At 37.7% G+C, this 11,627-nt stretch overlaps 1 protein-coding gene across 1 annotated transcript; it reads left to right on the top strand.

The window, feature by feature from the left end:
- Positions 1-3,020: 3,020 nt before the first annotated feature.
- On the top strand, positions 3,021-4,271 carry LOC108477747 (uncharacterized). Its single transcript, XM_017780246.1, has 4 exons — positions 3,021-3,069; positions 3,448-3,533; positions 3,750-3,954; positions 4,003-4,271. Exons 1-4 carry the CDS (start codon positions 3,021-3,023, stop codon positions 4,269-4,271), a joined length of 609 nt encoding a protein of 202 aa, XP_017635735.1.
- The last annotated feature ends 7,356 nt before the right edge of the window (positions 4,272-11,627 follow it).

An 11,627-nucleotide genomic window follows, 5' to 3' on the forward strand; every position in this document is an offset into this window, starting at 1 on the left:
TTAAGCGGAGTTGATTGCACGCCTAGAGATAGGGTGACAAGATTTTGCTGGATTAGGGTGAAACCTAATAAGGGAATCCATAGATCGAGTTAATGCAACACTAGGGTGTTAATTAGAAAGAGATTTCAGTTAATCAACCTAGGGTTAGACGTTATTAGTCTTGAGAGAGATAATAATATAACTTAGGGATTTCTACAGATCAAGTCAAATGAATAAATCGTCTAATTCAGAGTCAAATAACAAGTGAAGTCTAGGTGGATTTTTCCTTGGGTATTGTCTTAATCAATCAAGTTTTCCCAAAAGCTTTTCCCTAATTTTCTCTCTGTGCACCCTTAGTTTAGTTAATTAGTTTCGATAAACAAATCCCTTAATTTTTAGGCTAGATAATAAAAAGAAAGTAATTACTAGTACTCTTGGTTCCTTTGGGTTCGACAATCCGGTCTTGCTAAAGCTATACTACTATTCGATTGGTACACTTGCCTTCATCGTGATAATAATTAGTTTCAAGAACGATTAATTATAAATTTTTAAAACTTGTCACGAATATCACGTATCAGAAAATCAGATTTCTAATTTAATTTTTGTTCTTTTTCCCAAAAACTTCTTTTCTTCTCTGACGTTTTCCTCTCCTCTCTTATTTTTTTCCACTTTCAAATTCTTTTTTTTTCTTACTGTCATTTTCTTATTCAAATTATTTCTACTGTAGGTTTTGAGTTCTTTAATCGGCTTGGTAAGTGAAGGTTTGTTTATTATTAGCGTTTGGTTTTGAGTTGTGGGCAATGTTATGATAGACGATAGTTGGTGAGTAATCGATGAATTTTGTTGCATAGGTAAAGGCAGTGAAGCATCGATTTTCACTTTAACGGCTTGATTCGAGGTGGTGGTCTTTTCGGTAAGCCATAAGTCAATGTTTGTGTAGTTGAGTGATTGTGTTAGACATGTAAAATTGGTTGCTTAAGGGTGTTGGATACTCTATTTTTTTGTTTCGGAAGGCTCGGAAGTGGTTTTGCATCAAAATCATACCAAGTGTGTACCCAAAATGTGAAAAAATGAGTTTCGGCAAAAGCCAAAAATGTCCACTGTCGACACTACACCAACGTGTGGTCGGCCGTGTGGATTGCCGTGTATGAGACACAGTCGTCTGATCGACATAGGCATGGCCATGCTCAAGAAACAGTCGTGTGGTGGCTCGAGTGTGGCCATGTGAGCCATACGGGCCAAGCCAAGTTGGGTGTGTGGGTTTCTAGGCCAGGCCTTGTGGGCCACGCGGGCAAGGCGAATCTGGGCGTGTGGGCCTATTAATATGAAATTTACCCTAGCATCTCACAGGTCATTTCGATCGACTGTAGGCCTATTGTAGGGCTGGTAAGGGCTAACCAAACCCTAGACGAAGTTATCTGATAGTCTGAAAATATGTTCTAAGTATGATACTATTATGAATGTTTGGTTATTATGCTAGATGTATATATGTTATCTGTACATAAGCATGTTGAGCATGTTTAATATGTTATTTATGTATATGTTGTCTGTATTTGAATTTGGGTGGGATTTGTTTATAAGGAGGAAGTGTTCTGTATAGCGATCATCGCCTTTATTCTGACAACTTGGCTGCACATTATCTGACATGTGTCAAAATGGCATGATATGGTGTGTAGAGATGGGTGGGTGTTTTAAACCCCAAATGGTGTGTTGGGATGGTCGGAGTCGATGTGTAGAGGATAGGATAGGATTCTATATATATTTGATCTATAAATCTAATTTTGTTATCTGTATCTAAAATGGGCATGAGCCTGAATCTGTATCTTATTGTATATGATGTTTCTGGATGATTGCATGCCTGTTTCTATTGGGTTACACACTGAATTTATAGAAACTCACCTCTGTTTGTCTGTTTTGGTTAGGTAATCCACAGACTTAGGCAAATCGGTGTCACAGGGACTCAGAGGTGACCACTTGACCGTAAATTTTGGATTTATTAAGAGTTTGTAATTTCTAGGACTCTCTAGACTGTATGGATTTTTAACTGTTGATTTTGGTTTTGTTTGCTTGTTAATTTGCATGTTTCGGCAAAATGTTTTTGAAAACAATGATTTTTACACAAATAAAGGTTTTCTAAAAACACAACTGCATTTTCAAATTATAACAATTTTAAGGCTTCCGCTGTAATAAGTTTTTGGCAAATGAACTAACTAATCGATGTTTTTAGTGAATTATGAAATGTTAATGGTTTATTAAGTCAAAACGGTTTAAACTCATTCCTTATGACATCGCCAGATTCAACCATAATGTCTAGGCCGGGTTTGGGCTGTTACATTTAGTGGTATCAGAGCCAGGTTACAAAACTCGGGCTATGAATTTTGGGTTCTAAAATTGTGATTTAAAAAGAATTGGTTTTCAAATATTTTGGATAATTTGAAAAAGTATGTAATACACTAAGTCTTCGGCACCAATCCTGTAAGTATCTCTATACTTAGATTAAATTGTTCTGAAACACTGCAGATAGTACTTTCTGAAACTATACTGAGATGGTTAGGAGACTGAAACCTCTAAAAACACTTCTGAAGTTCTGATAACTGATGCATAAAATATTTGTTAATAAATACTGGAACTGATGCACAAAATTTTATAATGTAGATAAAATTTCAAAATTTACGATGAGCGCTCGTGGAACACCCGAACTTGGCATTCGAGGCCATGGTAGAAGCCTTAGAGGGGCTCAAGCTGAGTTTTCCTCTCTGTGCAGTATGCCAAACTTGGATACGAGTAAGACACTGGTTTCACCTACTACTGAGACTGGGTCTCAAAGCCGTTCGGCTGGGGACGGCGCACTGTCCCAAGCCATGCTGAGGATTTTAGAGAGGGTTGTAGTTCTAGTTGAGAAGGTGGAAATCACCGAGGATGTTAAGCACGTGGAGCACTAGAATAGGGAACGAGAGAGGGGTAAGAATAAGAGGGATTCAAAGCCCTTTAGTTCTATTCAGAGGACTAAGAAAAAGGCCACACTTGATGGGCCGGTTAGAATGAGGGCTCATATTGCTCCTACTGGGATTCAGCCATGTGGAGATTGTGGTAGGCGCCATCCGGGCGAGTGTTGGAGGAGGATTGGGACTTATTTGAGGTGTGGATCCTTATAGCACCGTATTAGAGAGTGTCCATAGTGGGCAAATTAGATGTAAGCTTCAAAACCAGGTTTTGTGCAGCCTTAGAGGGCAGTTTAGTAGCCACCTAGCTGTCGTGGACCGGCTAAGGGTGGTAATGGTATGAGCCGAGGGCAGAGAGCACCAGGCAAAGATGCTGGTCAGACTGAAGCGAGGCAACCTACTTTGGTTTATGTTTCTTGACGCCGAGAGAATAAAGATGCTCCAAATTTTATCACCAGCACGTTCTTAATTTTTAATGTACCTTATATTGCTCTGATAGAAATATGTTCTACACACTCCTATGTAGCTACTGTATCTGGAAACTTGGGGATTTCTGTTGAGAGCACCACTAGTAAGGTTATTGTACTGAGTCCATTGGAGCAGCCTGTTCAGGTTAGTAAAATTTATAGGGAAGTTCCATTAGAGGTACAAGGGGTGATATTTTTGGCCAAATTTTATCACTAGCACATTCTTAATTTTTGATGTACCTTATATTGCTCTGATAGAAATAGGTTCTACACACTCCTATGTAGCTACTGTATATGAAAACTTGGGGATTTCTGTTGAGAGCACTACTAGTGAGTTATTGTACTGAGTTCGTTGGAGCAGCCTGTTCGGGTTAGTAAAATTTATAGGGAAGTTCCATTAGAGGTACAAGGGGCAGTATTTTTGGTAGATCTGATGGAGCTTCCATTTGGGGATTTTGACTTGATCTTGGGTATCAATTGGTTGGTTAAGCAACGAGTTATTTTGGGCTACGTTACTAAAAGGGTCATTCTGAGAACTGAGGATGATAATGTGGTGGTTGTGATCGGTGAGCGTTGAGATTATCTGTCTAATATGATCTCCACGCTTGTGGCAGAGAAATTGGTTCGAAAAGGATGTGAGGCATATTTGGCTTATGTCAATGTTTTTGTTTTTAAGGACTCTTTTGTTAGGGATATTAGAACAGTGAGGGATTTTTTGAATGCCTTTCTTGAGGAGTTACCAGGTTTACCTCCGAATCGAGAAATTGAGTTCGGAATTGAGCTTCTACCGGGTACAGTTCCGGTGTTTATCGCTACATACCGTATGGCACCGAAGGAGTTTACAGAGTTTAAGGCTCAACTGCAAGAACTTCTGCATTTGTGATTTTATCTATCCTGGTGTGTCTCCATGGGGAGCACCAATTCTGTTTGTTAAGAAGAAGGATGGGACCATGAGGATGTGCATCGATTATCGGCAGTTGAATAAGTTAACTGTGAAGAATAAGCATCCACTTCCGAGGATCGATGACTTGTTTGATCAGTTGCAAGCGGTTTCGGTGTTTTCAAAGACTAGTCTTCATTTTTTGGCTATCATCAGTTGAGGGTTAAGAGGTGGATGTTATAAGACATCATTTAGGACTCGTTATGGATATTACAAGTTCCTAGTGATGCCTTTTACTCTGACGAATGCTCCGACGGCATCCATGGATTTAATGAACTGAATCTTTCAACCATATCTGGATCAGTTCGTCGTGGTCTTTATTGATGATATTCTAGTTTACTCTGAGATCGAAGATGAACATGATGAGCATCTTAGAGTAGTACTTCAGATTCACTGTGAAAAATAGCTTTACGCTAAGTTGAGCAAGTGAGTTCTGATTGCATGAGGTAACCTTTCTGGGTCACGTGGTTTCTGCTAAAGGGATCTGTGTTAATCTTAGAAAGATTTAGGATGTGCTAGATTGGAAACAGCCTAAGAACATATCTGAGATCCATAGTTTTCTAGGTTTGGCGGGTTATTACCGGCGGTTTGTCGATGGGTTCTCTCTGATCACAGTTCCGTTGACTTAGCTTCTGCGCAAGGGAGCTCCTTTCATTTGGACTGATGCGCAACAATCGAGCTTTGAGAAGCTTAAGTCTATTCTGACTCAGGCTCTTGTTTTGACATAGCCTGAATCTAGTAAATAGTTTGTGGTGTATAGTGATACATCGCATGTTGGTTTGGGTTGTGTTCTAATGCAGGATGGTAAGGTTATGGCTTATGCAACCCGTCAACTTAAGACACATGAGGTAAATTATCTGACGCGTGATCTCGAGTTGGCTGTGATTGTTTTTACGTTGAATTTGTATGGTAAGAAGTGTATTATTTACACTAATCAAAAGAGCCTCAAGTATCTCCTTACCCAGAAGGAGTTGAATCTTAAGCAGCGTCGATGGATTGAGCTACTCAAAGATTATGACTGCATGATTGAGTATCATCCTAGTAAGGCCAATGTGGTGGTCGATACTCTTAGTCGAAGAGCGATGACTGATTTTAGGGCAATGTTTGCTCGCTTTAGTTTGTTTGATGATGGGGTCTATTAGCCGAGTTGCAAGTTAAGCCGAATTGGATTGATCAGATTCGAGATAAGCAGTTAGAGGATAAGTCTCTAGGATTATGGTTTCGTCAGCTTGAGAGTGGTAGTACTTCTGACTTAGGGCTAAATAGCGATGTAATTCTGTATTTTTGAGGTCGAATCTGTGTGCCGAATAATTCTGATTTGAGGCAGTCGATTCTGAGGGAGGTGCTTAGTAGCCTATATACTATGCATCCCGATGGTAATAAGATGTACCAGGATCTCCGTGAGTTGTATTGGTGGCCGGATTTGAAACGTGAGGTTACAGATTTTATTGCTTGATGTTTGACGTGCCAGCAAGTTAAGGTTGAGCACCAGTTGCCCTCAGGTTTGTTACAACCGGTTAAGATTCCCTTATGGAAATGGGAACGAGTGACGATGGACTTTGTTAGTGGGTTGCCCTTGACACCCACTAAGAAGGATTCTGATTGGGTCATTGTGGATCGATTAACTAAGTCTGCTAACTTTATTCTGATTCGGACGGACTATTCTCTGCAGAAGTTAGCGAAGCTTTACATTTCTGAGATTGTAAGACTGCATGGGGTTCCTGTTTCAATTATTTCTGATAGAGATCCTCGTTTCACTTCTCAGTTCTGAAAGAAATTGCATGAGGCTCTGGGTTCGAGATTGGACTTTAGTAGTGTGTTTCATCCTCAGACCGATGGTCAATCTGAGAGGGTGATTCAGATACTGAGGATATGCTTCGGAGTTGCATGATATATTTTTGAGGTAGTTGGAAGGATTATCTATCGCTAGCTGAGTTCGTCTACAATAACAGTTTCCAGTCTAGTATCCAGATGACACCTTACGAGGCTTTATATAGTCATAAGTGTTGTACTCTACTATGTTGGACTGAGTTGGGTGAGTGTCGAGTTTTGGGTTCTGAGTTGGTTTCTGAGACTGAATACAAGGTTAGATTGATTCGGGATCATTTGAAGGTGACTTTTGATCGGTAAAAGTCTTATGCGAATCTGACGAGGAGTGATATTGAGTACTCTGTGGGGGACTTCGTGTTTCTTAAGGTTTCTTAGTGGAAGAAAGTTCTAAGATTCGATCGTAAGTGCAAGTTGAGCCCTAGGTTCATTAGGTTGTATCAAATTCTGAAGCGTGTGGGATCAGTTGCTTATCAGTTAGAGCTACCTCCAGAGTTAGACCATATCTATGATGTGTTTCACGTCTCGATGTCGAGGTGGTATCAGTCTGAACTATCTTACATTGTTTCTGTTGAGGAGATCGAGGTTAAACCAGATTTGACCTTTGAGAAAGAGCCGATTCAGATTATGGATTGTGATTTAAGGTTTTGAGGAGGAAGTCTATTATGTTAGTAAAGGTTCTGTGGAAGAATAATAGCACAGCGGAAACCATGTAGGAACCTGATGACTCGATGTGTCAGCAGTATCCTCATCTATTTTGATCAGTTAAATTTCGAGGTCAAAATTTCTTTTAGAGGGTAGAGTTGTAACGCCCTGAATTATTTATTTATGTTTATGTAAAATCTAACACAACTGTGTATCTGCTTTAGTGGTTAAGTGTTCTTAGTGTGTGTGTGAGGTCTTGGGTTCAAGTCCCACCTTTGCCAAACTTTGTTATTTTTGGATCTAAGCCTTATCCTTGTTCAATAGGCTATATTAAATTTCCTGTAAATTCATATCAGAATGAGCTGTTGGTTCAAGTGGTAAGGAGTTAGTGTGTGGGAGGTCTTATGTTCAAATCCCTGCGCGAGCGTAGCTCTTAATTTTGCTCAGTTGCATGAGAGAGTTTCAGTGGAGCTAAAAGTTTAAGGAAGTTATGTGTAGTGGGATTTGTGGGAGTAAAATTAGGGGAGAATTAGATTTCTAATTTAATTTTTATTCTTTTTCCCAAAAACTTCTTTTCTTCTCTGACATTTTCCTCTCCTCCCTTATTTTTTTCCACTTTCAAATTCCCTTTTTTTTTAATTGTTGTCATTTTCCTCGTCCGAATTGTTGCTACTGCGGGTTTTGGGTTCTTTAATCGGCTTGGTACGTGAAGGCTTGCTTATTATTAGTGTTTGGGTTTTGAGTTGTGAGCAATGTTATGATAGATGATAGTTGGTGAGTAATCGATGAATTTTGTTTCATAGGTGAATGCCATGAAGCATTGATTTTCACTTTAACGACTTGATTCGAGCTGGTGGTCATTCCGATAAGTGATAAGTCGATGTTTGCGTAGTTGAGTAATTGTGTTAGACTTGTAAAATTGGTTTCTTAAGGGTGTTGGGTACTCTATTTTTAGGGTTTAGAAGGCTCGAGAGTGGTTTCGCATCAAAATCGTATCGGGTGTGTACCTGAAACGCAAAAAATTGAGTTTTGGCAAAAGCCAAAAATGGCCACTGTCGACGCCATACTAGTATATGGCCAATCGTGTGGATGGCCATGTGCGAGACACACCGTATGATCGACGTAGGCATGGTCGTGCATAAGACACGGCCTTATAGTGGCTCGAGTGTGGCCGTGTGGGCTACACGGGCCGAGCCAAGTTGGGTATATGCACACATACGGGCATTCCACATGGGCGTATGGGTTTCTGAGCCAGGCCATGTGGGCCACACGGGCAAGGATAACCTGGGTGTGTGGGCCCACAAAGGCATGTGAGCCCATTAATCTAAAATTTTCCCTAGGGTTGCATAGGTCATTCCGATTGACTGTGGGCCGGTAAGGGGTAACCAAACCTTAGAACGAAGTGATCTGATAGTTTGAAAATATGTTCTGAGTATGATACTATTATCATGTCTGGTTATTACGCTATATGTATATCTGTTATCTGTATATAAGCATGTTGAGCATGTTTAATCTGTTATTTATGTATCTGTTATCTGTATCTGATTTGGGGTGGGATTTGTTTATGAGGAGGAAGTGTCCTGTATAGCGATCATCGCCTTTATTCCAGCAGTTTGGCTGCACATTATCTGACATGTGTCTAAATGACACGATATGGTGTGTAGAATGAGTGGGTGTTTTAAACCCCACATGGTGTATTGGGATGGTCAGAGTTGGTGTGTAGAGGATGGGGGTAGGATTCTGTATATTTTATCTGTACATCTGATTCTGTTATCTATATCTGGGATAGGCATGAGCCTGGATCTGTATCTGATTGTATATGATGTTTTTGGATGATTGCATGACTATTTCTGTTGGGTTACACACTGAGTTTACGTAAACTCACCTCTGTTTATATTTTCTATTCAGGTAATCCACAGACTTAGGCGGATCGATGAGAAGGGGACTCAGCGATGACCATTTCACCAGAGACTGTTTAGGGTTATTAATTTATGGTTTTTATATTAAATTTTAGATTTATTGAGAGTATGCAATTTCTAGGACTCTCTGAACCGTATGGATTTTTAACCATTGATTTTGGTTTTGATTGCTTGTTAATTTGCATATTTCGACAAAACATTTTTGAAAATCATGGTTTGTACGCAAACAAAGGTTTTCTAAAAACATGACTGCATTTTGAAATTATAACGGTTTTAAGGCTTCCGCTGTAATAAGTTTTTGACGAATGAACTAACTAATCGGTGTTTTCAGTAAATTATGAAATTTTGATGGTTTATTAAGTCAAAATCATTTCAGACCCATTCCTTGTGACATCGCCAAATTCGGCCATAACGTCTAGGCCGGGTTTGGGGTGTCCTCCATTCCCCATTTCATGTAATATACACATATACTTATCATATCAAAAATTGATACTATGCTTATTTAGCACATTTATTAACCCAAATTATCATCAAATGACATGCAATCATGTATTCAATCAATCTCACATATACACACATATACAGGGGTTCACATAAAACATACGTAGAGTTCGCATAATTAAATATGTAAAACTCACCTATTAAGCAGTTATGGTCTGCATATAATTTTTATGGGTTCACATATAACTTCTACATGTTCACATTACAATTCCTATAGTGTTCGCGTGATATTTCCTCTAGGTTCGCATATTATACAGTTTGCATAACAACTTTTTAAATTTTCTAACACTATAATTAATCGTACATAATGTTTTAAGTTTAGATCCCACACCTGATTTGAAGACTTAAAAACATTTAGCTTTGGAGAGATTGATAATCTACTCGAGAAAAGAGGGATGGTTTTGAATATTTTGAATTCCTTGATTGATAGTCGATTTAACAATGGAAGTGAAAAAGAAAGAACTCAAGAATTTGAAAGAAATTTATAATATGGGTTTTGAAGAAAAAATAGTGAATAAATAGAATGAAGGAGGATAAATTCTATTAAATTTGAAAATGAGTAATTTGAAATTCAAATTAGGATAAGAAGATAAAAAGATACGAAATTTTAATTCTATTTAAATTTTAAACAATGATAATATATGAATTCTAGTTGGGATTGGATTGGGGTGAATTCCCAAGGTTTGTAAACCTTCGGGGCGCCACTATAATTTTACCAAGGTTGGGGGCATCACTTGCAGTTTCCCATATTTTTGCAAAATCAAAATTTAAAACGGAAGAGGAAAGAAAGAGGCGTGATTCAAACCCATATGGAGGTTAGCACCTTAACCATTGGGCTATTACCCAATTCTTATCTATTTTTTTACGCTTAATTATTCATATTTCTTCTTGTTGGAGGCTTGTCAATTTTTCAAAATAAAAGGAAAGTAAAAGATTTGAACTTGAAACCACAAGAGAAAGAGAAGGGTGCATTACCATTCAGGCTGTAACAGCCAGATTTAAACCCTATTCGGAACGGTGGGTTCATGACCATGAATTCGAGTCAAAAAATATTTAAAAAATTACTTTATGTGTTTATTATGTGTGAATTTATATCTGTGAAATTTTCATACTTTAATTTTGTTGTTTGAGTGTCCGATTAAATAAAAGGACTTAATCGCGTAAAATGAAAATTTGGTGGTTAGATGTGAAAGTGCTTATTTGAACTTGTCTTATTAATATGAAGCACTAATGAAGCAATTAGACCATTGACAATAGAGTGTACGGTAATGGCCATGATTATAATGGTTTTATAATTTTATTATAAAGGTTAAAAATGTAAATTAAGTATTAAGTTAATATATGTTATATTATAACATAAAAATAAAAGTCATTATATGTGTTATTATTTGTGTTCTTTCCGAAACAAAGAAAACCTAGGTTTGGCCACATTCAAGCTTAATCAAGGTATGTAACTAGCTCAGTTTTTGATAACTTTTATGTTTTTGAGATCGTTGCTAAGTTATCTACAAGACCCATGCTTGAATTTTTGATTTTGATGAATATTTTAAGTTATTTCATTGTTGAAAGCTTGTGATTTTTTTTGTTTGATGATGAAATAAGAAAGATAAGTTTTGGGTTAACATGTTTTGTATTAGAGTTTTTGATTATTTTGAGTAATTAGAACTAAATTGCAAAAATAATAAATTGAGGGACTAAAATGTGAAATAAATGAAATATATGGACTTGTATGGACACTAGGAACAGTCGGCCTAACATAGGTGTGTTGAAATTTTGCATATTTTGTGTTTTGTGCAATAGGGACTAAATTGTGAAAAATATGAAATGTCAAGGGAAAAAGTGTAATTTGCCCATTTATGTGTTTTTGGATGAACTTTATTGAATATTTGACTAAATAAGTTTAATTTATATTAATTTAGATCAAGAAAAGAGAAAATCGGATTTGGATCGGAGGAAAACTAAAGTTGTCGATTAGCCGTCCCGTTCTATTTTTCATCATCCGAGGTAAGTTTATAAGCAAATAGACGTAGTTAATTTTAATTAAATATGAGTTATATATGTTGAAATGAAATATGTGAATATATATATGAGTTAGCCGAATGTGTACAAGCTTGGCAGCTATGTTTATGAATCCGTTTCGATTAAGTTATGATGTCCGAAAGCCCTGTATCAACCTTAGGAATAGCTAGAATACATATGTCATGACATAGGATTCCGATATGTGATGTGCAAGTAAGACCATGACAACGATATATGTGTGCAAGTAAGACCCTGTCTGGGACAGTGGCATCGATATGTGATTACATGTAAGACCACGTCTGGGACGTTGGCATTGTACGATATATGTTATTATCCGAGTGTCCTATCCAATTCCGAATGGTTCATTGGGCAATGATAGGTTGTGATC

This window comes from Gossypium arboreum, chromosome 13 (genome assembly GCF_025698485.1).
Source record: "Gossypium arboreum isolate Shixiya-1 chromosome 13, ASM2569848v2, whole genome shotgun sequence".
NCBI classification, from domain to species: domain Eukaryota; kingdom Viridiplantae; phylum Streptophyta; class Magnoliopsida; order Malvales; family Malvaceae; genus Gossypium; species Gossypium arboreum.

Coding starts and splice junctions, on each gene's coding strand:
- LOC108477747 (XM_017780246.1), top strand. CDS start 3,021: ATGAGGGCTCATATTGCTCCTACTGGGATTCAGCCATGTGGAGATTGT. Junction 3,070..3,447: donor TCAGCCATGTGGAGATTGTG/GTAGGCGCCATC, acceptor ACTCCTATGTAG/CTACTGTATCTGGAAACTTG. Junction 3,534..3,749: donor CATTGGAGCAGCCTGTTCAG/GTTAGTAAAATT, acceptor TCGTTGGAGCAG/CCTGTTCGGGTTAGTAAAAT.